Consider the following 24,613-nt stretch of genomic DNA (forward strand, 5'->3'; position numbering starts at 1 on the left):
TGAGTTTCCAGAAGCTTAAGGAGTGTCTAACCACTGCCCCTGTGTTGACACTACCTGTGAGTGGTGAAGGATACACCGTGTATTGTGACGCCTCCAGAGTTGGCCTAGGGTGTGTTTTGATGCAGAATGGAAAGGTAGTGGCTTATGCTTCAAGGCAGCTGAAGAGGCATGAGCAGAACTACCCCACCCATGATTTGGAAATGGCGGCTGTAGTCTTTGCACTAAAAATCTGGAGACACTACCTGTATGGTGAAGTGTGCGAGATATACACCGACCATAAGAGTTTGAAGTACATCTTCCAACAGAGGGACTTGAACTTGAGACAGAGGAGATGGATGGAGCTTCTGAAAGACTATGATTGCACCATCCAGTACCACCCTGGAAAGGCCAATGTTGTGGCAGATGCCTTGAGCAGAAAATCTTCTGGCAGTTTGGCGCACATTTCAGTAGAGAAGAGACCATTGATTCAGGAGGTACATGAGTTGATGGATCAAGGTTTAATCCTAGATCTTTCAGATGAGGGGGTATTGTTGGCTCACTTTTCAGTGAGGCCAGACTTGAGGGACAGAGTTAGAGTTTCCCAGCACAGAGACCAACAACTGATGAAGATCATAGAAAGAGTACAGCAAGGTGAAGGTGGTGAGTTTGGATTTGCCAATGATGGCGCCCTAGTGCAAGGTTCTAGGATATGTGTGCCCGATGTGGACAACCTCAGGAATGAAATCATGCGAGAGGCACACTATACACTGTACAGTGTCCACCCAGGTTCCACCAAGATGTACCATGATGTGAAAGATAGCTACTGGTGGAATGGTATGAAGAGAGACATAGCAGACTTTGTGTCCAAGTGCTTGACTTGTCAGAAGGTGAAGTTTGAACACCAGAGACCGTCAGGGAAGCTGCAAGAGCTCCCTATCCCATAATGGAAGTGGGAAATGATCACTATGGATTTTGTGACTGGGTTGCCTCGTACCACGCGAGGATATGATTCGATATGGGTAATTGTAGACCGCTTGACCAAATCAGCTCACTTCTTGCCTGTAAAGACTACATACTCTGTGGCACAGTATGCCCGGCTCTACATTCGAGAAATAGTCAGATTGCATGGAGTTCCGGCTTCCATAATATCTGATAGAGGGCCCCAGTTCACTTCTCGATTTTGGAGAAAGTTGCAGGAGGCACTTGGCACACAGTTGAACTTCAGTACGGCTTTCCACCCTCAGACAGATGGACAGTCCGAAAGGACAATCCAAACACTGGAAGACATGCTTCGCATGAGTGTCTTGGATTTTGGAGGTCAATGGGATGAGCAGCTAGCTTTGGTGGAGTTTGCCTACAACAACAGTTACCACTCCAGCATAGGGATGGCACCCTATGAGGCATTATATGGAAGAAAGTGTAGGTCTCCTCTGTGTTGGACAGAAATGGGGGAAGCGAAGGTGCATGATGTAGACACAGTGCAAGACACTTGAGAGATGGTTCCCTTAATCGAGGAACGATCAAAACTTTCAAGAGGCGTAAGAGTTATGCAGACCCAGACGGAGGGATGTGGAGTTTGCGATGGCGACTATGTATTCCTGAAGGTTTCTCCAATGAAGGGAGTCATGAGATTTGGAAAGAAGGGCAAGTTGGCACCTCGGTATATCGGACCTTTTGAGGTTACTGATAGAGTTGGAGCAGTTGCCTACCGGTTGAAGCTACCACCCAACCTTTCTCACGTTCATCCCGTGTTTCACATCTCCATGCTCCGGAAATACATTCCAGATCCTTCTCATGTGCTGTAGCCATAGTGGACTACCAAGTAAGACAGCTAAGATCCAAATAGATCCCTATGGTTAAGGTTTTGTGGAGGAGCCAGTCAGTGGAAGAGTGCACCTGGGAGTCAGAACGGGACATGCGTAGCAAGTACCCCTATTTGTTCAATGTATAGTCATGTACTTTATTCTGCCTTGTGTAAAATTCGAGGACGAATTTTCTGTAAGGGGGGAAGAATGTAACACCCCAAAATTTTATTATTTATGAGTATTTTTGATATTTTAATTTTATTTAAATTTTAGGAATTTTTTTGAGATTTTTCGAATTTTAAAAATCGGGTTCGATTTTCCGAAAATATAAACTTTAATTATTTTTAAAAATTAATTTAAAGACCACGTGGCAAAACTAAAAATATATTTGGAGTCTACGTATTTTTCTGAGTTTTCTGAAATTTTTTCAGAATTTTTGGACCTCGTTTTCGGTCCCGAGGCAGAGTAAAAATTCAAAATTTTGTATCCTGAATCGAACCGGCCGAATCGAACCGGACCGGATCGGACCGGCCTTTTCCTTCTTCCCTTTTTCTTTCCCCGCGCGCGTCGTCCCTCTCCCTTCTCTCTCTCGTTTCTCTCTCCTTTCCACCCCACCCTTGACTGACCAGCCCGTATGCGCTACGACCACGTGCTAGCCCGCCGGAAAAACACGCGCGAAAAACGGCGGCGAACGCTCGCTTCGCCTTCGGCCGATCACTAACGCCACCGATCCAGTCCAAAATCATCTACTCGGCGAGAGCTTTCCATAGACACCAAGAACGCAGAAATCCATCGAGCGGATTGTCCGATTTTTGCTCGGGAAGATTTTAGCCAATTTCGACTTTTGGGCTAGATTTCTTGAAAACCGTGAATCCCACGAGAAAACCGAGGCTACCAGCACGCTCCACTCGTCGAGAGCTTCGCAACGACATAAATTTCGAATTTTTCCGACACCGTTTTTCGGTGGGTCCCACGGAACTTCGCAGTGTATTTTCGAGCATTAAATGAGCTTAGAAAATTCTGAAAAATTTATGTACTAACCCCCGTGTTATGGGCTTCGTGTAGGTATCCTCGATTCGCGGAAATTCAACAGTTGACCGGTGCAGAAATTAGGCGAATGCACCGTTCTGGAAAAGTCTCCGAATTGGGACCGAGGTTTTGGCTAGCCCCCATTGTCGACGGCGTCGAAGCGTTTCAAGTCGGAATCGGCAAAGGTAAACCCGAACCTTGCTTTTTCGTAATTTTCTAGTGCTTAAATAGGATTAAAAATCCATAAAATATTCGTGGTAGCTTAGAAAATTACGATTCTTTTTGCAATAGCTTAGTAATATTGCTAAGGACCGCGGGGCAAAGTTTTATAATTTTTAGAGCTTGTTTGGGCAGTTTTTGCAAAAATGATCAATAATAAGGACTAAATTGAAATTTTGCGTATTGTGATGGATGACTGATTTGATGGGCCCAGGAGGGGCTGTGTGATATGATTGAACTGTTGATATATGGATTGTGAATATAGAAGTGCGTTTTTAGCCCTTTTTCAGGTTGGGTAGGTCCTAGGTATAGGGGAGACTCTGCCGGATTTTCGGCACGACTTAGGACGTATTGGTCTTTTTCTTTGTTTGTATTGAGTCAAATTTATTAAATGATTGTAATAAAATTGTCGTGAGCCGACGACCTTCTTCCTCCGCCCACTCGGTGACCACCACAAGTCTGTGAGTAAAATATTAATTTTAATTGTAATTTCGATATTATTATATGTTCAGCATGCCCATGCATCACTTATATGCATATATTTATGTAGTTAAACTCTAGGCACGATTTATGATGCATTGATAAATGTTAAAGTGCCATGTATGTTGTTGTGGTAATTTGGAGCAGTGTGCGTGCGTTGGCGTGCGTGTGATGTGGTGTGGACTATGGATAGGACGGGTAGACACGGCTTGAGTTCTTCGCTGGGACCCGGTCCTTCGGGGTAGACACGGCTTGAGTTCTTCGCTGGGACCCCGATTTGGTATTTAAGTGGAAGTCCGAGCTGAGTTCTTCGCTGGCACCAGGTTGGATTTAAGAGAGCTGTATAGGGGATCAGCTCCCATATATTATGATTGATGTTACAGGGTGCGTGAGTGCTCCAAATTACCTTTTTGATGTTATGGTGTGAAAATGATGTGGATGTTGCATTTCACTCTACAGGGTGCATTAGATTTAGATAGTTATAGAGATTATGGTTAAAATTGATATTTTACTCTCTGAGTCGAACGCTCACTCCTGTTCAATATTTTTTTCAGGCTACAGGAGGATTTTATTTTGGTTAACCTGCTTTTCTCCCTCGCAGGTCAATTATTACTGTTTGTATAAACTTGTTAAATCTTAGAATTTCCGCATGTGTTAGAAATGTTATTTGATTTGGGTCTGTAAACTAAATTATTATTTTGGGACCTGTAAACTTAATATGCTATGCATGTTTGATGGATTGGATGAGGGAGCTGAGCTCCCATTTATTATTATGTTGATGAGTATGTGGAGGGTGAGCTGAGCTCCCCAATTGACTATATATTGTGTTTACAGGTCGGGTGAGTCGAAAACTCCCCGTTGGTAAGTCCATTTTATGGCCGGACTCTGTCCGTTTGTTTTCTTGATATTGGGCCCAAATGGGCCTTAGAGTTGGGTAAATGAACAGTTAGGCTTACTACGGGCCTCGGGGGCTTTAGGCTGGCCCAGGTCCTAGTGCCGGTCCGGCCCATAGGTTGGGTCGTGACAGAAGGTCTCTAGATTCTTTATTAAGAATACTGAATAATATTACATGTTTTTCATTTTATATTTGGGAAAATATTAAATTATCAAGAAAAATAATTATTGGGATAGAGACTCTTAGATAATTTTTTTTTTTTTTTTATATATATTGAGTAATGCAAGTCACAACAATCACTAACATATTATAAAAGTTTTAGAAAATGCATGAAACATGGAGAGAGAAAGAGAGAGTTTTGTCATGATATAGTTCAAAATTAAAAACAAGACATTGTAAAAATACTGAAATATACATGGCTTTCAGTCTAAACCTAACAAAACATAAGAGATCAAAGGTGCCTGTTTTCTTTCTTTTTCTCCTAAAGGCAAACACCCTAGATTTTAATGTATGTGTATATATATAGAGAGAGAGACAGAGAGAGAGAGAGAGAGAAAAGCACACAGCTTGTTGCCCTAGAAAGCTGCATTAACATGGACGCTGGCATTTTAGACTATAGGAGAGGAAAATGGAGAAAGCAAAATCAGCCCAAGAAAGAGTCAAAGATAAGATCCTGAATGACTATAGGAGAGGAAAATGGAGAAAGCAAAAACAGCCCAAGAAAGAGTCAAAGCTAAGATCCTGAAATTGAGGTGCTTTTAGAGAGAACATTATTTGAGAGATTCATTTATATTTTGACTCAATTTGTGTATTAATATACCTATCAACCTCATTAAGGATATAAAACTATTCTTAAATCTTTCATTATCAAGTTTAACTTAGATTAATTAATTTCTTACCGAGACTTTTTAGGTCAAAAGGTTAAAAGTTTATATTCTCGTCACCTCATTTATTAATTAAATATTTCAATATAAAATTAAGTAAGTTTATATTTATTCACACTTTAAATCTAATAAACATTCACATTTGGGAGCATATTAGAGATATAAAATTATTATTGAAACCCTTACATACACGATTAAATTTTTAAGTTCAGTAATTTACAGACAAACTGAATCTCTAGATAAAAAATTTTTTATTATTTGAAGCGTGAAAGGCATGGAAAATTTTTTTTATCTACTGGTATAGATGACTTATTGAGTTTCAGCATCATAATTAAATATAATTAATTAGCTGGAATAGTTTGGAAAATACTTGTCGGTGGTGATGACTAATGCAATTTCTTCCTCAAATTTTCACAGTATATATATATTTTGAAATCTTAAAAAATATACCCTTCAATTGGGATCACATATTAAAATTGAAGCTAATAAGCTATGCACTATCATTGTTTTATTTTCTAAGCATCATGTAAATATGATGTGAGATTAACAGTTCATTTGCTATTAATTATGATTAAAATTTTTATATTTTTAATATATTAATAGAAATTATTAACAAAATTATATATTTTAGATATAAAAAATAAAAATTTTTGAGAGCTTTATTATGTATAGTGACATAATTCAGTAAACTACACCGTAATAAATCACTTTTTTTTATTGCAAATAATTTCTATAATTATATTTTATTTATTTACTTTATATAATTATATTTTTAATATTATATTCACTTTCTGTATTTATTGTTCATTGTAATGACTATTAAAGATTTTAAAATTCTTAAATAGCCAAAAAATAGTTTCAGATCTTTTTTTAATATAATACTTAAAAGATTAACCTAGTTTCCCCACCTCTCTAAACTACTTTTTTTTTTTTTTTCTCTCTTTCTCCCCCTTGTGAGTTCTTTGAATTGACCATTAATAAGTGTTTTCATTGGTGGTTACCCATCTATTTTTCTTTACTGTGTTCTTTTTTTAATATCTGTTTTGTATTTTTTCCAATAATCTCTATTTCTTTTTAGAATAAATCTATTTTTTTTCTTAAATTTATTATTATTAATAGATCTTGAGTTTTTTTCTTTTTATTCGTAAGGATTTATTGTCTCTTTCTTTTTGAGGATTGGATATTTTCTCTATTGTAAAGATTTATTATTATTATTATTTTTCTTTTTTTGTAGGTAGGAGTGCAATAATAAAAAATATAGATTTTCTTTGTAAGAGGATATCAAAGTTTTATAATTTCCATATTGATTAGGTTTATAGAAATACTTTGAAATCAAACAGTAATAGATTATCACTAAGTAAAGTGTACTTTTCCATCGAATGATCAACTTAAATACTCTATCAACATTATCAGGTAATTCAAATTAAGGTAATTATTATTATATTTTATAAAGTAGTTTATCTTAAATTTTCTTATGCAAAATTGTACTATTATGAAAATTTATACTTAAAATTTATATTCTATCTCTATTTATTTAAAGCCCTTTTACTTTCTAAAAACAATATTTAAAAAATTACTTTTGTGAGAAAAAAAAAATTCAGTTTTCAATCTCTCAATTGTTTAGAAATGGTTTGTGAACTATTTAAACTAGGTAAGGTCTAATCATCAAAAGCTATTCACTTATCCTTATATATACTTAGCTTATTAGTTGTTTTAGCATACACCCAATATTATAAACACTCATTCAATTTTATATATTATTTTAAATAAGATGATTTTTATTCATAAATATGACAAGTTCTACATAAAATTATATATGATATCTTAATTTTTATTAATTGAATCAAGTTAACAAATAAGAATTTTCCTACAATTAAAAATTGAAAGCATATGGAACACAACAACACACAGCAATAGTTGGTAGCCATTCATGTGTAAAATGGCACAATGTAATTTTGACCAAAAAAGCCTTTCTTCTTTGTATACACAAAAACCCCACTGGACTGGTCTTGCATTAAGGCCCTTTAAATTCCACCAATCTGCATACCAACTACTTCAATCTTTTCTCTCTCTCTCTTTCTCTCTCTCTAATCTTGAAACTGCTTTCCACCTTCAAATTCCCTCAAGAAGAAGAAGAAGAAGAAGAAGAAGAAGAAGAAGAAACCATGTTTCTTTCAAAGGGCAAACTGGGGTGTCTCTTGCTGATACTGGTGAGCTTATCAGCTGTTCAGAATGGAGATTTAGTGGAAGCAAGCAGGTTTCTGAAAGAGAAGCTAACCCAGAATCAAGAACAAGCTTCTAATAATACTAATAATGAAGGTAATGGCCCTGCTGCAACAGTGGATAGAGCAGTACCTTCTTGCCCAGACCCCCTGCACAACAAGTAGGTTTTCAAGCAAATGCATACAAATCATCTTTTGATGGCAGGTTTTCAAGAAAATGCATACAAATCATCTTCTGATGAAGAGATGTGTATACTTACATATATATAAATTATACATATGCTGCATATGTAGGTCCTGTATATATATATATATATTTGCAGGCTTCTGCAAATTGAATGTAATGGGCTCAAGTATCTCAGACGTTTTTTTTTTTTTTTTTTAAATTTTTAAAGCTCAACACATGCAAGGATTTAATGCAAATTTGTTATATATATATATATATATATATATATATGAGTTGTGTTAGGCCCTATTGTTTTTGCAGAATATTTATAACTTTTGTTTTGCTTTCTTGATTTTGCTCATTTCCACTCTCCCTTTCCCGAGAAGAAGAAGAAGAAAGGTTAATTAAAATATAATTTTTTTATATCATTTGTTGGATTTAAATTAAATTTCATCATATAATGAATTTTAGATTCTTGTTTATTTATTGAATTTTTTTAAAAAAATTTGATAAATTTTTTGATGAGAAAATTATTGCAAATTTTAACTTACAAATAAAATTGAATAATAATTTTAATAATTCAAGTTTAATTTATTCCAAGTCAAAACTTAAGTAAAATTAATTTAGGGATTCAAACATAATCAAGAAAAAAAGAAGTTAATTAATTTTTTATTTAAACTAAGCAAAATTTCATGAGAAAATTTTGGTTTTCCTATCTATATGATTTAATATATAGTTGTTTTCTTAATCGGAGTGAAAAAAATAAAAATAAAAATAAAAATAAGTTATTTTTTCAATTATTATGACTGATATATATATATATATATATATATATATATATATATATATATATATATATATATATATATATATATATATATATATTGTTAGCTAATAAATCTTACAATATCAACTAATGCATGTGAAATAATAATTTGGTTATAAAAAATCTTAATTATAAAATAAGATATTACCATAAGAAAAGAATGTGGAAATTGTTAGGCTTAGAGTCGATGAATCAGAATGCTCATACCTACCAGAAAATACTAATATTTTATGATATAATCCAAAACTTTATAGCTTAAATCCTTGATATTGTTAATGGATTTTTTTATTTTAATTTAATTTATTATAAATTTTAAAATAAAATATATAATAAAATTTATATATTAAATACATAAATTATATATATTTATATTTAAATTTGGTAAAAACTTTTTACTATTAATTAACTTTTCAAGAAATTATTGCTTTACATTAATTAGATTATTTACCATGTTGATTTTCTTTACGTGATACACGTGCAATGATTAATTAGCGTCTCTATCACTCACAGATGCACACACGTCAGTAAATTAAACAAAATTGCAGTTGAATTTGTCAAAAATAAAAAAAATCTTATTGCTTCATGTGAAATTGTCAGCCACAATTTTTTATTTTGTTTCATTAGAATTATTAAAATTAAAATTTTATAAACTGTAAAGTCTACTTCAATTTTATATTTTAATGCTTATATTAAAAAAGAGAAGAAATGGGAACATTAATTTTTGTTGGATTGAAAAAGAAAAAACCCTAATTACATAAGAAGAGTGAAAATGTTAAAAAAGCTCTTTTCATTAACTTTGTGAGGGAGCACATAATCCCCAAAGTTTAGGTAAAAAATGGTTGTTTTGAAAAGATTGAAGATAATGGAGGAGAGAATAACACCCAAAACAAAATAAAAGAATGCAAAAGCATAAATACAATTATGCATAGGAAATGTTTTGACAATGGAATCATTGTGGACCCTTAATTGGGTAAAACAAGAAAACACATAATCAAATGTCATTTATTCTTGACTCTTCAACACAATAATTCAACATAAAAGCTTTCTAATATGTATGGTTAAAAGTTATGTTAAAGTCTTTAATGCTATAGACATATATTTTCAAAAAACCTTTACAACTGATAATAAGTTTTTATTTAATCATTATAGGCCTTTTTGCTGTTTAATCATTAATTTTTTAACATATAACAATACCCTTGTTACATTTATATATATATATATATATATACACACTTGTTCAATGGTTGAGTCAAATCAAACTAGATTAATTTTTATAAATATAATTTTTATAAAATTTTCAAAATAATTGTACAATTTTTCATTTTTTTTTTCGTGTAAAAATTGATAATTTTTTTAAAACCACATTTTTCAGCTCAGCTTCGATTTTCTCAGCTGCTGCTTTCCTTCTTTTTATTTGTGGGGGAACTTGTCGTGGGATTGGGTATTGGATTCTCTTTGCCAACAATTTGAGAGAAGTATTAGCTGGCACATACTTGGAGCTATCTGATTAAAATTTTCCTCTGCAACTTTTCTTTGATCATTGCAAACAAAAATACATTTCTCTAAAACAAGATTGATACCCAGAAATTTTGCATTCTCTAAATAATGTGGTAAATTGATAGTAGAATTCTTTACAACTTCACGTACAATTCAAACATGAGATGAAAGAAGAAAGAATCGAACGTGGATGGATTCTGGAAAGAAGCAATCGTATGCATGTCATGATCCTATCCATTTCTAGGTATATGGATGGTATTTGACATACCCATTTCACAACATAACTCTACATCCAATTGCTATGTCACATATCTCATGTAATGAATGGCAACCAGTAAACATTTAAAAAAAAAATGTTAGCCTGGATTCTTTTTGCCTGGTCAGCCATTTACATCTTCAGTTTTCATACTGTAATTCTAAAATCCCCGAGTGCCATCTGTGGCGGTGCACCTGGTGGTTTATGCCCAGGAAGGCTATCACAAATGGTTTATGCTCCACAGGGCTTGTTACAAATGGTTTAGTTCATTCAGCTTGTGCTCTTTTGACAGTTAAGTAGCTGCTAAAAAGACACCCGACTTATCCCAACATTCTCAGCAGCCAACATGTATGCATGGCAAATTTGGAGGATCGCTGCTAACTAAATTTGCCCATAAATTGGCAAGTGTAAGAAAGCAATTCTCTCCATTCCAGACTACAGTTTTCATCCCTGGTTCAAAGAAATCAATACAAAAATACATTAATTCGTTCAACCTAGATTATAAGCTCTACGTGTGCATGCCAGCATCTTGTAACGTGTAAAATGACTCCAAAAGTGGCAAAAAATCAGCAACTAGTAAATGTCGCAATAAATAACTCAACATTAATATCTCGCTTCGTTTGGATTATGCCGACAAAAATTTCAACCACGCACAATCCATAACCAACTTGGAGGAAAAGACTGGCCTATCCTAATCCTATGCCTACAGAATACATATCCTGCTTACCTGGCAAAGTTCCAGCTGTTAAAGCTGACAGGTGACAGGTAGGGCCTTGTCCAGAGAAAACATGATTATAAAGTCTGTGGGCATCAAGATCATGGATATACTTGATAGATTCTAGTAATGTCTTGAGGCTTTCATCATATTCAAAGTCAGGTGAATTCAAAATACTATGCAGAGCTTCTTCAAGTCCTGAACTTGACCATTGGGAAGAACACTCGCTTAGAAGAGTAAATATGTCCATGGGATCTGTTGAACTTGCTAATATCCATGGCTTATAAAGTTTTGATGAGGATCCAAGAATTTCAACAACTCTGTAAATTTCCCCAAGGGCAAGGACATACTTCTTGCCTGCAGTCAGCCAAGACATCAGGAAGGTTACATGCCATCATCGTCAAATTTACTGTATATGCATGATGCTAACAGGTACCTTGAGGTTTAGATAATATTTGTTCATGAACATTCTCTTGCAATGACCTTTTCCAGATGAAGGCACCATGCCTCAGTTCTTGAGCACAAACAGACAGCATTTTTGACCAAGCAGAAATATAACTGGATTGCTTCTCGCTTGGTACTGATGTTAAAATCTTTAGTGTTAAGGCCACATATCTGAGGAGCTCAATTGCTGATCTCAAATCACTCTCTGCCTATCAATACATAATTTCAAAATTCCGAGTAGAATAAAATCAAACCACCCAACAAGCAAAATAGTTCACACAAGAATTGAAAACAGAAAATAGGAAATGGAAACTTAATCCTATATTCATTTTATGAGTTTTGAAAGGATGAATGACTTTCAGCACTAGAAGACATTTACTGGTACATGTGAAAAAGCAGGCAAGCGAATGCAAAAGAGAGCTCCGTAAGACATTGGTTGTTAGCCATGTCTATAAACATGTTTCTTTTCAATGATCAACAACCACCTACTCATTTTCTGGATCCTAGATGAGCCATAGGCACAAGAACTCACCATGTGCAGTGCATGTTCTCTACTGCAGTAGATCTTTTAAGAAATATATAACATCTTGATTTGCTACAAGGTTTTTACTTTATATGAAATACAGGTGTAGTGAAATTGTTCTAGTAAGCTAAAGAATGGCCTTCTACAATAGAAAGAAAGACAACTTGTAAACTGTGGAGAAACACAATCTCAGCTAATTGTAGATTACAATATTTAGAATTTGAATAGAAAACTTATTGCATTACTGAGACAAGAAAAATGATGACTAGAAAATTCATGAATCAAATGATAAATGTTTTCATAATAAATTAAAGCACAACACGTACTAGTGACAATTTCTTTGTTAAATGACATTCTGACTCAAAACCTTGGAACTTTGGCTCCTGCAAAACTTCAACAAACATATCGAGGCATACATTTCCTAGTGAGCAATTATCTGAGTCGACTTCACCAGAGAAAGTACTATCTTGGTGCAGTTCATTATTAAAATCCTGTAACAGGAAACAAGAAGCAAACGCTAAAGTCCAAATATTTTTTTTTCATTCGGTAACTGCACAAGAAATCAATCACTAGATTTCTAAGAAAGACAGCAACACAAGCAAGCATCAGAATATAGAATTCAGATGGAAATGGGACATGGACTCAGTTCTTATTCAGCACTGTCAAATCTATTTAGGTGGCACAAATCCAGATGAACAGATGTGAAGTGACAAAGAAAATTTAAATATGGAAGGAGGAAATTAGATGCAGAAACGATAGCAGTATGAACCGGTTGTCGAGTTCTGGAGGGTCATGCAAATATTTTCTCATGAAGATAAGCATGCAAATATTTTCTCATGAAGATAAGCAATCACATTACAATGCTTTTCTAACAATTAATTCTTGATTTTTTTTGCCACAATGCCTCAAGAAATATAAAATGAATGAGAGCTTGTCAACACAATAAAATGAGGATGGCAAAAAGACAAAAGAAACCAAACATAAGAATGAACCTGTATTTCTTTATCAAGAGCTTGCACTTTTGCATCTTCACCAATAAGAGCAGCAGAACTTTGAGTTTTCTATCAAAAAGCAGATTTCAAAATTTAATGCCATTAATGATTCAACTTTGAATTGGGGAGGGAGAAAAGGAGAGGTTGGGCAGTCTACTGACCTTTAGATTTTCCAGATGGCACATCACAATATAGTGCAATTCTTTCTTCAATTTGGAAAAGAATTCCACATAATCATCTAGCTCTGTTTTGGTAGAATATTTTGTATGAGACTCTCCAAGACCAATAACAGCGGTCTGGTATTCAGCTCTGGCTCCTGTAGAGACATCTTGAAATTCCCAGGAATCAACATCAAAATCATGATTAGCATTTGCCAAATTAGAGGTCATCACACTTTTGGTGAAATCCAATCCATTTTCTCTCAGACTTTGTTCATCATTAACTGAAGTACTCTGCTCAGCTCGACTATATAAACTTGATATTAGATCATTGATAGAAATATTTAAATGGGGACCCTTAATGTCAACCCTTTGATCAGACGTGGACTTCTGAGTTGAAATGTCTTGATGGATCATGGGATCATCTGCTTCTGTTTCTTCATCACCAAAAAGGGACAGAGGCAAGGCTCCCTCGTGGTTTTCTGTCTTAACCTTGTTCCCCTGAGCATAAAGAAGGAAATACATCAGTGAAAGAGCAAAACTTTGTGTGTGAAAGCATGTTCCACCAACGACCTTCACTTTGTCATTGTCATGCATTGAATCAAACATAATAAGTTGGTAAATAAGAATAGAAGTCCAGTTAAAGAAATTAAAACTACCAAGCAATCGAAAAATGGAGAAACATTGCATTCGATAAATAAAACAGACAGTGGGAAATACTTAGTAGCTTCTCATGTTTTTAGATGGTTAAGATGCATTTTTTAGAGCAGAATGATATGCATGCGATTTGCACTTAAATGCAAGGGACAATTTACTGAATTTCATTGGATAGAATTCCATCGAAATACTAAGCATATGAAATGAATCATCCACCTGGACCTCATCACCAAATACCAATGGTTCCACAGCAAGAGCAAGTTCAGCAACCTTGGGCTCCTACAACAAAAATAAACACTTAGTTGAAAATTCTAAACAAAGTCAATGTTGATAAAGAAAACAAGTTATACCTTTGATCCAGCTTCAGAAAATGCATCCTTAAATGCCCAGGAGTGTTCATCAGAACCAGCTTTTGCATCAACTTGGGGATAATGCAACTTGTTTTCAATATCATTCCGCTTATTTTTATAGCTTGAGTTGAAATCAAATCCAAAGTCTGATTGACCATGTACACCATTGCCAAAACCAAATGTGTATAGAGCTCCCTCAAAATTTTCTGGCATTCTCTCATCATCCTAAAAATTACAAAATGTCAGAACCATAACCAAATGAATATTCTGAACAGGTATGCATATGGATGTTAAAATGGTCCTCATCAAGCAACAATATATCAAACAGAAATAAGGGAAGTGAACTATTTCAAAGGCATGCACCCACTCAGACAGAGGAAAAAGTTAAGCACCCCATGGTGCAGAGATTGATAAATACAATCTAATTATACAGCTTAAAAAGTTTAATTTGAAATGCAAATACAATTTAAATATGTGTACATGTATACACACATAAATATTCATTATATTCAGAAAGTAAAATATCCACCTGAATGTCCAGGATATTACCAGCTTTTTACTCAATCTTTATAATACAGAAGACTCTAGTCCTTCATAATTTGCAAATCAGTGAGAGAACAGTATAAGCTCACACTACAGTTGGCTGTTCAGAAAATGGTGAAATTCATATTACAAAAAAAACCAATCATTGATGTTTCATTGTTAATTTATGTCTCAGAAAAACCAGAGAACAAAACTATATCATTTTAAGATAAAAGATTCCTCTGAATTTTATGTTTTTAGGAAACCAAACAGAAAGCAAAATAAAGGATTGAAAATCTAACAAATCACAAGACTGTACTTGTGCCTTAATATTCTCATCTCCAGGCCTGGATCCTGGTTCTGCAGTCTTGAATTCCCATCCATCATTGCCCCCAAGATCATCATTTTCATCAAATAAATCCATATTCATTTGCTTTGTGTCCAAATTCACTCCATTTAAATTTGAATATAAACCTTAATCCAAACTCAATGTTCAATGTGTTCCAGCTAGATTTGTTCCCATTAAAATTCAATATCGGTCCACTTTCAGTCCTAATCTGAAGAAAATGGATACATATTGTTCTAAATAGACTGCAGATTAGAAACCAATAGCTCCCTGCACCTTTCAGATTGTTTACAAGATCATAAATTACATATGAAGCAGGAATGAAAAACAAAATCAAAATTCTAAATTTAGGTACATTCTTTGCCAGATGAATAAACAAAGGCTTCCACTAAACTAACACTAAAACATGGTTAGTTTTATTAAGTATCAAAAAGTTCAATTTATTTCTATTTCCTCAGTTTTCTCAGCAATCAAAAAGAAGGTACAAATAACAAACTCAAAGGTCAACTGAATCACAAGAATCAAGCAGTTACTTTAGGATCTCTGACCTGCAATTCTGGTTCTGCACCCTTGAAGGCCCATCCATCAGCATTCCCAGAATCCTTCTTTTCAGCAATTAAGTTCACGGTAAAATGTTTCTCATCTGATTTCACCTCATTTGGATTCAACCCACTGGAATCTGAACTTAACACATCCCAGCTTAAACCAGTCCCATTAAAATTCGGGATTGGCATAGGTTCAGTCTTGATCTGGCCATCCTAACATTTCCAATGATGTCATCAAATAAACACTCAGAACCAAGAAGCATAACAATCCTACTTATACAGAGACATAAAAGAAAGTGAGGAAATTTAGAATCCTAATTTATCCCTTGTTTACTAAGAATGTAAAGTTTTCTGATCTAAAGATCAATTGAACAGCATAAGTTGTTGTTGTTATTATTATTATTATTATTATTTTTACCTTATCATCTCCAACCTGAGGCTTGGAATCTGCAACCATGAACTCCCACCCATCATCTTCATCATCCCCATCACCATCATCAACGACTTCTCTATTTTCACCAACCAGACCAGGATTCATAGAATTTGTACTTGAATTAACACTATTAAAATTAGAGTTCCACCCATTAAATTCCAAGCTCAATTCATTCCAATTTGAACTGGATCCATTAAGATTAGGTACTGGCCCGTTGTTACTCTTGAAATGGTTCGTCTGGATCAATAAATTTGCAAAAAATGAATCATTAAACCTATGCCCACAATTGCATTCAAATTTCCATAAAAAGCAGGTGAGAAAAGCACAAACAGTTTTTTTAATTCTAAATACAGTTAAATTAAGAAACAGCGTCAAATAAACTTCACTACTAGCCGACTTGATATCAATGTTAAAAATCATAATTTTACCTTAGAAATCTCATCACCCACGGGAGTTTTGGGTTCTGCATCCTTGAATTCCCACCCATCATCATCATCACCATTATCAAATCCCCCATTGTCAGCAACCAAAAGGGAATTACCTCCGTTTGAGCCCCATTTTACCTCTTTTGAAACCGAATTCGTCCCATCTTTGTTTGAATTCATTACGTTTGTATTCAAATTCAATGGATCCCAATCCAAATTTGACCAATGTGAATTCAATTTTATCTCATCTTTACCATTTGCGTTCAAGTCATTCGCATTCGGAAATACCCAATTCCAACTCGAATCCGGTGGATGTGCATTCTGATTAGGTTCGACTACACCTAAATTCAGTAAACTCAAATTCAAATCCGAATTTGTGTCGTACTTATTCGTTTCGTCTACAGAATTCGACCCGCTCAAATCTGGTGTAAACCCATTTTTAGGATCACTCTGTTTGTACAAATTAGCAACCAAGTCATTCACATTTACACCAGATCTATTCTCTACAGAATCAACATTTTTACCAGAGAACAAGCGCGCACCACCATTGCCAAAAGATGGATCCCCCGCCGCACCTGATTCTTCTTCCTGTTCCTCTAGGTCTCCGAAGATCGAAAGAGGCAAAGCTCCCTTTGGCTTTTCCCACTGAGCCATGTCCGAGTTAACCCGACCAGGAGCTGAACCAGGTTGGTTCAATTCAGATTCGTTGTTTTTCATTTTTTGTTCCGTAGAGAAATCGAACAGGTCAAGGGGCTTCGAGATTTTGGGGCGAGACAGGGTGTGGGATAGCCCACCGGAGTTAACAAAATCTCCCCAGTCGTCATCATCGTTGGCAGCAGCTACAGCTGAATCTCGCCCGTCGATCACAGTGGGATTAGAATGGACTGTAGGATTCAACGACGAGAACTTGAACTCGCCGAAGCCCACGTCATCGTCGTCCACCATCATTGAGAGCTGGAGAACACTCTCCCTCCCCGAGGCTTCCAAGTGCGCACGTTAAATTTGTGCGCGCATGTGGCTTACTTTAGATTTCGATGTAAAAAAAGGCTGCATCTGCGTTGGCCTGGACCCGGCCTATAGTTGACGACGAGAGATTGTTAAGCATACCCAAGCTCGAGCACAATTAATGACTCCACCAACCCTGCCAAAACCAAACTCAATATTGTTACCGTTATTTTAATTTTAATAGGTATGTACATGCCGAACGATTAAATTTTTTATATAAATTCTTAATCATATATATATATATATATAAATTAATTTTATACATATTTTAATATTAATTTAACAAACGAGTTTATATTAGGGGTGAGCAGATTTTGATTCAAATCGAAAAATTAATTAGAATCGAGTTAATTTGGTTCAATCGGTTCGGTTTTAAAATTTAATCTTTTCGATTCGGTTCGATTTTACATTATATAAATTTCAGTTATTTTAGTTTGGTTCGATTTTAAAGAGAAAAAATCTATTAAACCGAACTGAATATTAATTTATATGTTCAAATCGAACCAAATCGAACAGAATTGATTTTTTAATTGATTTATTTTTATGGAAAATTTATGAATTATATTTAATTATATATATATTAATTGTTTAATTTTATTGATTAATGGTTATTAGGTTCAAACTAAAGTCAAAATTAGATCAAATAATTTGAAAATTAAGTCTAAATTAAAAATCAATTAAAAATCAAAACCGATCAGTTTAAACCAAACCGAACCGCAATAGTGGGGTTCGGTTCGATTCTATTTTTCACATATTTCGATTCGGTTCTGTTTCTAAAATACATAATTCAATTTTTATAATTTAATTTAGTTCGATTCGAACCGAATGCTCACCCCTAATTTATATTAAATGTATCAATTTTAATAATAATGAATCAAATCCAATTAAATATTAAATTTTACTCCTTTAATTTGTACTCTAATCTCAAAGCAAACTCACTCTTACTATCAATAAATGATCACCATAATTAATTAATTAATAAACTAATAAATTTGCTCTGGCCACCTCGCTTCAACCTTATTTTAAAAAGATTTTTCAAACCAATCATGAAATGGGCATTTCATGAGTAATCCACCATCACATTACAGTAGAGAAATAAAAAAGAGGAGAATGTAGAAATATTGAAGCTGATAAAGCCTATTACAAAAGATCGAACCACTTCAATCAATACACTCGCATATATACATAAACAAGCGTCCCAACTAACTCAGATGCCAAACAATGAGCAAAACCAACCTTAGACACATTGCTGATCGCTCCGGCGGCAAAGTTACCCCCTGCGGTGTCGGTGCTCAAAACAACCACCATCCAATCATCCTCTGACCCGAGACCTGCCCCTGTAAACCTCGAGTCATTTAAGTCCTTGGCATACTGGGTACGTGTATAATTGGTAAGCGCCAGCGTTGGAACTAATTTGGGCACGCAAACAGGCAAGACTGCACCATTTCTAGTGTTATTAATGTCAATGTCACACTTTGATAGTAGCTCACAGTAATTGTCTATTTGAATAGAGGTGGCTCTGTATTGCCATATAGCAAGCTTTTAGTTTGTACAGTCTATATATTTTACATTCATATTATCCTTCCGTAATTAGTTTGTGCAGCTGTAAATTAAATTATGGTAAATCACATAAATTTAGCCATTGACTATTATATATTCATCATCTATTTATTCAATGAAATGAGAGCAGCAAATCATTGAGCCATTCAATCAAAAGTCTTTCAAATCAAAGTTATAATGATATCAGAGTACTGATCTTAGAATTTTAGAATTTCTGGTTGTTCTTCGTTTCATTGGAATTTTGGGCCATTGCAGAATACAAGTCTTCTTCTGCTTGATTTTTCTCGTGAACATCAAAGCAATTTTTTTTTGCTCAAGGTTGCAGATCAAGTGCGAGTGGGAGAGGAAGCTCACATATTTTGGTAATTTTTTTTTTCAGTCATATTGCGTTGTTTATCTCTCTATATTTGGGTTGACTGTGAATTTTTTTGAACTGAAAATGGCTAGTATAAATTTGAATTTTGTGTTAAATTTATGGAAAAGAATTATTCAACATGGGAATTTCAATTTCGATTGTATGTTACTGAAAAAGAGTTGTTGGGACATATTGATTGCACTAATCCAGAGCCAACAGATGCTACAAAATTGGTAGAATGGAAGATCAAGGATGCTAGGGTGATGTTTTGGATCATTGGGTCATATAAATCTCAAATTGTTCTCAATTTACGTCCCTATAAAACTGCTCAAACAATGTGCGAGTATTTGAAGAAGCTTTACAATCAAACGAATTCAGCTCGGAGATTTCACTTGGAGTGTGAGATTGCAAACTACTCTCAAGGGAGTCTATCTATTCAGGAATACTTTTCTGGTTTTCAAAATTTATGGGCTAAATTTTCTGATATAGTTTGTATTGCAGTGCCTCAAGATTCTCTTGCTGATATATTGGTTGTCCATGAGATTAGCAAGAGTGATCAGTTTTTAATGAAGTTATGATCATATTTTGAAAATGCTCATTCTAATCTAATGAATCGTCATCCTTCTCCTACTTTGGATGTCTGTTTCGGTGAACTAATTCGTGAGGGACAACGTCTTCTTACACACACCACTTTTGAACAGGAGAAAATGACTACAACACACATGGCATTTTCAGCTCAGGGAAAAGGCAAGGGTAGAGATCTGAATAAAGTTCAGTGTTTTAATTACAAAAATTATGGGCATATTGCTGCCAATTGTAATAAAAAATTTTGCAACTATTGTAAAAAGCAAGGGCACATCATCAAAAAATGTTTTATTCGCCCTCAGAATCGCCAGACAACTACTTATCAAGCAACTATTGGTAGTTCCTCAATTGATCAAACTCAAACTGGATCCTTGAATACATCAGCAGTCAATCAAAATGCTATTCTTACTCCTGAAATGGTGCAACAAATGATAGTTTCAGCATTATCAGCCCTGGGGAGTCAAGGAAATGGTAATTCTTTATCTAAATCTTGGCTTGTTGATTCTGCTCCATCAAATCACATGATTGGTTCAGCAAATTTGCTACAAAATGTTCGTCCTTATCAAGGATCAGAACATATTCAAGTTGCTAATGGAAACAATCTTTCCATTACTGCAGTTGGTGATGTTACTCCGATTTTCAACAATGCTTATTTATCACCTGGCGTTTTCTGATAATTTTATTTCAGTTGGTTAATTAGTGAATGATAACTATGATGTACATTTCTCTCATGATGGTTGTTGTGTGCAGGATCAGGTATCGGGGACAGTGATCGCGAAGGAGCCTAAAGTTGGACGTTTGTTTCCTTTGCATATTTCCATTCCTAGTAGTGTTTCCTTAACTTGTTCTGCTATTGTTAATAAAAGTGAGGTGTGGCATAAACGTTTAGGACACCCTAATTTTGCTATAATGTCTTGTTTACTCAATTCTGGTTTATTAAGCAGTAAAGATCAATTCTCAAGTCTTCCTTTTGATTGTGGAACTTGTAAATTGGGAAAAAGTAAAATTCTTCCTTTTCCTCTTATCGTTAGTCGTGCAGATAAATGCTTTGAAATTATTCATAGTGATGTATGGGGAATCACACTTGTTACTTCTCATGCCAATTATAAGTATTTTGTGACATTTATCGATGACTATAGTCAATTTACTTGGATTTATTTTACCCATTCCAAATATGAGGTTCTTTCAATCTTTAAGTCTTTTTTTGCATTTGTTAAAACTCAATTTTCAGCTCTTATTAAAGTTCTTCGATCTGATTCTGGCAAAGAATACATGTCTAATGCACTTCTTGAATTTTTGAATGAAAAAGGTATTCTCTCACAACGCTCTTGTCCATACACACCTCAACAAAATGGTGTAGCAGAGCGGAAAAATCGTCATCGCTTAAAAGTTACTCGTACTTTATTACTTGAATCTTCTATTCCACCTCAATTTTGGGTAGAAGCTTTATCTATAGCAGTTTATCTTATTAATAGACTGCCTTCTCAAACTCTAAACTTTGAATCTCCTTATTTTCGTCTTTTTCAACATCATCCTTACTATGGGCATTTGCATATTTTTGGTTATGTATGTTTTGTTCATTTGCCTTCTTATGAACGTCATAAACTTTCTGCTCAATTTGTCAGATGTGCTTTTATGGGATATAGTACAAATCACAAAGGTTTTGTTTGCTATGATCCTTTTTCTAAAAAGCTTCGTGTTTCTCGTAATGTTGTTTTCTTTGAAAATCAGTTTTTTTTTTTTTCCATCTTGCAATTAGTCCTTTTCTGATGTTATTATTCTTCCTAGTTTTGATGATTTATCTTCCTCTCTCTCATAATCGATTCAAGCCTGGGTATGTGTATGAACGACATCCTTCCACACCTGCTCCAGATTCGCCATCTGATCCTGCTTTACCGACCTTGAGACGCTCTACTAGAGTCTCCCGTCCTCCTAATTGGCATGGCTCTTATCATACATCATTTAGTGCTGCTTTATCCTCTATTTCAATTCCATCTTCTTACTCACAAGCCATTAAGCATGAGTGTTGGCAGCAAGCAATGCAAGAGGAACTTCAGGCCCTTCAAGATAATCATACTTGGGACATTGTTCCATGTCCACCATCAGTCAAACCTATTAGGTGTAAGTGGGTCTACTCACTGAAACTTCGCTCTGATGGGACTCTCGAGCGCTATAAGGCTCGGTTGGTTACTCTTGGTAATTGACAAAAGTATGGGGTGGACTATAAAGAGACATATGCTCCTGTGGCTAAAATGACTACTGTGCGAACAATTATTGCCATCGCTGCTTCGCAGGGTTGGGTACTTAAACAAATGGATGTAAAAAATGCCTTTTTGCATGGGGATCTCAAAGAGGATATTTACATAACACCTCCTCTTGGTTTGTTTTCTTCTTCTACTTCTGAAGTTTACAAGTTAAACCGCTCATTGTATGGTTTAAAACAAGCTCCCCATGTATGGTTTGAGAAGTTTCTATCTACCTTGCTTAAATTCAAGTTTGTGCAAAGTCAATATGATTCTTCTTTATTTCTTCATAAAACTTCAATTGGAATTGTTCTTCTTTTGGTCTAGGTTGATAATATTATTATAATGGGGACAGATTCGTTATTGATTTCTCAACTTCAGTAGCAACTTCGCGATTCATTTCATATGAAGGATCTTGGCCAACTTACATACTTCTTGGGGTTGGAGGTTCACTCTAACTCTTCTGGAATCTTCTTACATCAACATAAATATACTCAGGATTTAATTTCTTTGGCTGGTCTTCAGGATTCTGTGTCTGTTGATACTCCTCTCAAAATGAATGCTAAATACCACACTGATGAGGGAGAGCTACTTTTTGATCCATCTTTGTATCGACAATTAGTGGGGAGCCTAAACTACTTGACTATTACTAGACCTGACATCTCCTTTGCTGTCCAGCAGGTTAGTCAGTTTCTACATTCTCCACGCCATCTTCACTTAGCTGCAGTTCATCATATTATAAGATATCTTCGGGGTATTCCATGTTGTGGTTTATTCTTTCCTGCTGGATCTTCTATGCAACTTACCACTTTTAGCGATGCGAATTGGGCTGGTTGTCCAAATACTCATTGCTCTATCACAGGTTGGTGTATGTTTCTTGGGGATTCTTTGATATAATGGAAGAGTAAGAAACAAGATTGGGTCTCCAAATCTTCCACTGAATCTGAATATCGTGCCATGTTTGCTACATGCTCTGAGATTACATGGCTTAGGGGTGTTAGCATAATTATAGCAATTAGCATAATTATAGCAATTAGCATAATTACAGTAATTAATATGATTATAGGAGATTACACAGACAAATACACAATCCTTTTCTTCATTACTTGTATTCTTTATTCTAACATGGTATCATAAAGCATATTTAAGTAGATTGTCACTCTTCTCTCTACAACATGTCGATTCATTCTTTTATTTCTCTTCCACATGTTTCCACAGCTATGCAGATTGCTGATGTGTTTACAAAGTCACTTACTCAACAGCGTCATCAATTTCTTGTTGGCAAATTGATGCTTCTTGATCGACCAGCATCAATTTGAGGAAATTGTGCTATAAATCTCCTATAATCATATTAATTACTGTAATTATGCTAATTGCTATAATTATGCTAATTGCTATAATTATGCTAACATTATCCTTCCGTAATTAGTTTGTGCAGCTGCAAATAGAGAGAGATATGAGTCCTAGATCATGGTAAATCACATAAATTAGCCATTCACTATTGTATATTCATCATCTATTTATTCAATGAAATGAGAGCAGAAAATCATTGAGCGATTCAATCAAAAGTCTTTCAAATCAAGTTATCACTCTGGAACTTCCATAACATGGTTGTTTCTCTAGTTTGTTAGCTAGTTCGTCTGCTAGACATCCTGCGTTTTCATTCTTGGTCAGTGCCGGTAGCCGTAAGGATGTTCTGTAACTGTTTAGACCTTGAAGAACATTGTCTTCGTCCTTGTCTGGTGCAATACACAAATTAAATAAAAACCCCAACAAGAAAAAGCTCAATAATACTAGAATTGACTCGTCTCAAGAACTCAAAGAGCACAGGTGAAGAAATTTTCAAAAGTGAGAGTAATTTAAGTACGTACCATCAGAGAGAACAGGTGAAGAAAGCAAGAAAATGGCATGAAGCAGAACAAAGAGGAGAAGCCTGAAGTGTTTCAGAGAGGCCATAGCTGTAGCTGGCATATCTGACAATATTCTTTAGATGCCAAAAGAAATTGTCTTATAAAATTGATGAACAAGATGGGTTCTTGGAATTGGATACTTGTTCTTCCTCCTTCGTTTTGTGAATTTGCCTGGAACTTGAAGGTTGCTTCGTGGTTCCAGGTGCCTATTATGTTTTTGCAACGCATTCCAACAATAAACTGATTCGATCCGCACGTGGTAGCCATGCAAGTTTTGGTGCATCTTGTTTCATGCTTATTTGGCATTATAATTAGAAGGTCTAGATATTTTATTAATTTAATATTTTTATGACTAATATAATATCAAAGTTAAAGTTTTGAATATTTAATTTAATTTTTTTAAATGCTTATTAGGAATGCATTTTCTATCGTGATAAGACTTTGTTTATATACTTCAATGGAAACTCAAAGTAATGCTGATATGCATTGTTGCAATTTTTTTTTAAGTAAAAATTACTTTAGTGGCACTTGCTCGTTTGATGTTGGCGTGGCCGTAAATTTCAAATGTCAAGCTAATTAGTATAAGT

The 24,613-nt window shown here is 34.7% G+C and overlaps 2 protein-coding genes across 5 annotated transcripts; both read right to left on the reverse strand.

Annotated features, from left to right (window-relative positions):
* Positions 1-10,092: 10,092 nt before the first annotated feature.
* LOC110660216 (uncharacterized) lies at positions 10,093-17,514 on the reverse strand. Of its 4 annotated transcripts, none has more exons than XM_021818435.2 (11): positions 16,372-17,511; positions 15,929-16,180; positions 15,499-15,723; positions 14,098-14,322; positions 13,964-14,026; positions 13,094-13,591; positions 12,933-13,001; positions 12,267-12,431; positions 11,410-11,626; positions 10,986-11,330; positions 10,093-10,708 (listed from the first exon to the last, which is right to left on the reverse strand). In XM_021818435.2, the coding sequence occupies exons 1-11, from the start codon at positions 17,314-17,316 to the stop codon at positions 10,593-10,595; spliced, it is 3,120 nt and encodes a 1,039-aa protein (XP_021674127.2). In that variant the 5' UTR covers positions 17,317-17,511; the 3' UTR covers positions 10,093-10,592. The 4 variants fall into 4 exon arrangements, with proteins under 4 accessions (XP_021674127.2, XP_021674138.2, XP_021674147.2 ...); XM_021818446.2 differs by having other exon boundaries at positions 15,514-15,723; positions 16,372-17,510; XM_021818455.2 differs by lacking the exon at positions 15,929-16,180 and having other exon boundaries at positions 16,372-17,512.
* Positions 17,515-18,537: 1,023 nt separating this feature from the next.
* LOC110661961 (uncharacterized GPI-anchored protein At3g06035-like) lies at positions 18,538-24,218 on the reverse strand. Its single transcript, XM_058142797.1, has 3 exons — positions 23,988-24,218; positions 23,715-23,855; positions 18,538-18,890 (listed from the first exon to the last, which is right to left on the reverse strand). Exons 1-3 carry the CDS (start codon positions 24,085-24,087, stop codon positions 18,538-18,540), a joined length of 594 nt encoding a protein of 197 aa, XP_057998780.1. The 5' UTR covers positions 24,088-24,218.
* Between the last annotated feature and the right edge of the window lie 395 nt (positions 24,219-24,613).

Source organism: Hevea brasiliensis, unplaced genomic scaffold, assembly GCF_030052815.1.
Source record: "Hevea brasiliensis isolate MT/VB/25A 57/8 unplaced genomic scaffold, ASM3005281v1 Scaf7, whole genome shotgun sequence".
NCBI classification, from domain to species: Eukaryota; Viridiplantae; Streptophyta; class Magnoliopsida; order Malpighiales; family Euphorbiaceae; genus Hevea; species Hevea brasiliensis.

Coding starts and splice junctions, on each gene's coding strand:
- LOC110660216 (XM_021818435.2), bottom strand. CDS start 17,316: ATGATGGTGGACGACGATGACGTGGGCTTCGGCGAGTTCAAGTTCTCG. Junction 11,627..12,266: donor TAACAAAGAAATTGTCACTA/GTACGTGTTGTG, acceptor ATGTATTGATAG/GCAGAGAGTGATTTGAGATC. Junction 11,331..11,409: donor AATATTATCTAAACCTCAAG/GTACCTGTTAGC, acceptor GGCTGACTGCAG/GCAAGAAGTATGTCCTTGCC.
- LOC110661961 (XM_058142797.1), bottom strand. CDS start 24,087: ATGCCAGCTACAGCTATGGCCTCTCTGAAACACTTCAGGCTTCTCCTC. Junction 23,856..23,987: donor TTCACCTGTTCTCTCTGATG/GTACGTACTTAA, acceptor GTATTGCACCAG/ACAAGGACGAAGACAATGTT. Junction 18,891..23,714: donor GAAACAACCATGTTATGGAA/GTTCCAGAGTGA, acceptor GGCAATACAGAG/CCACCTCTATTCAAATAGAC.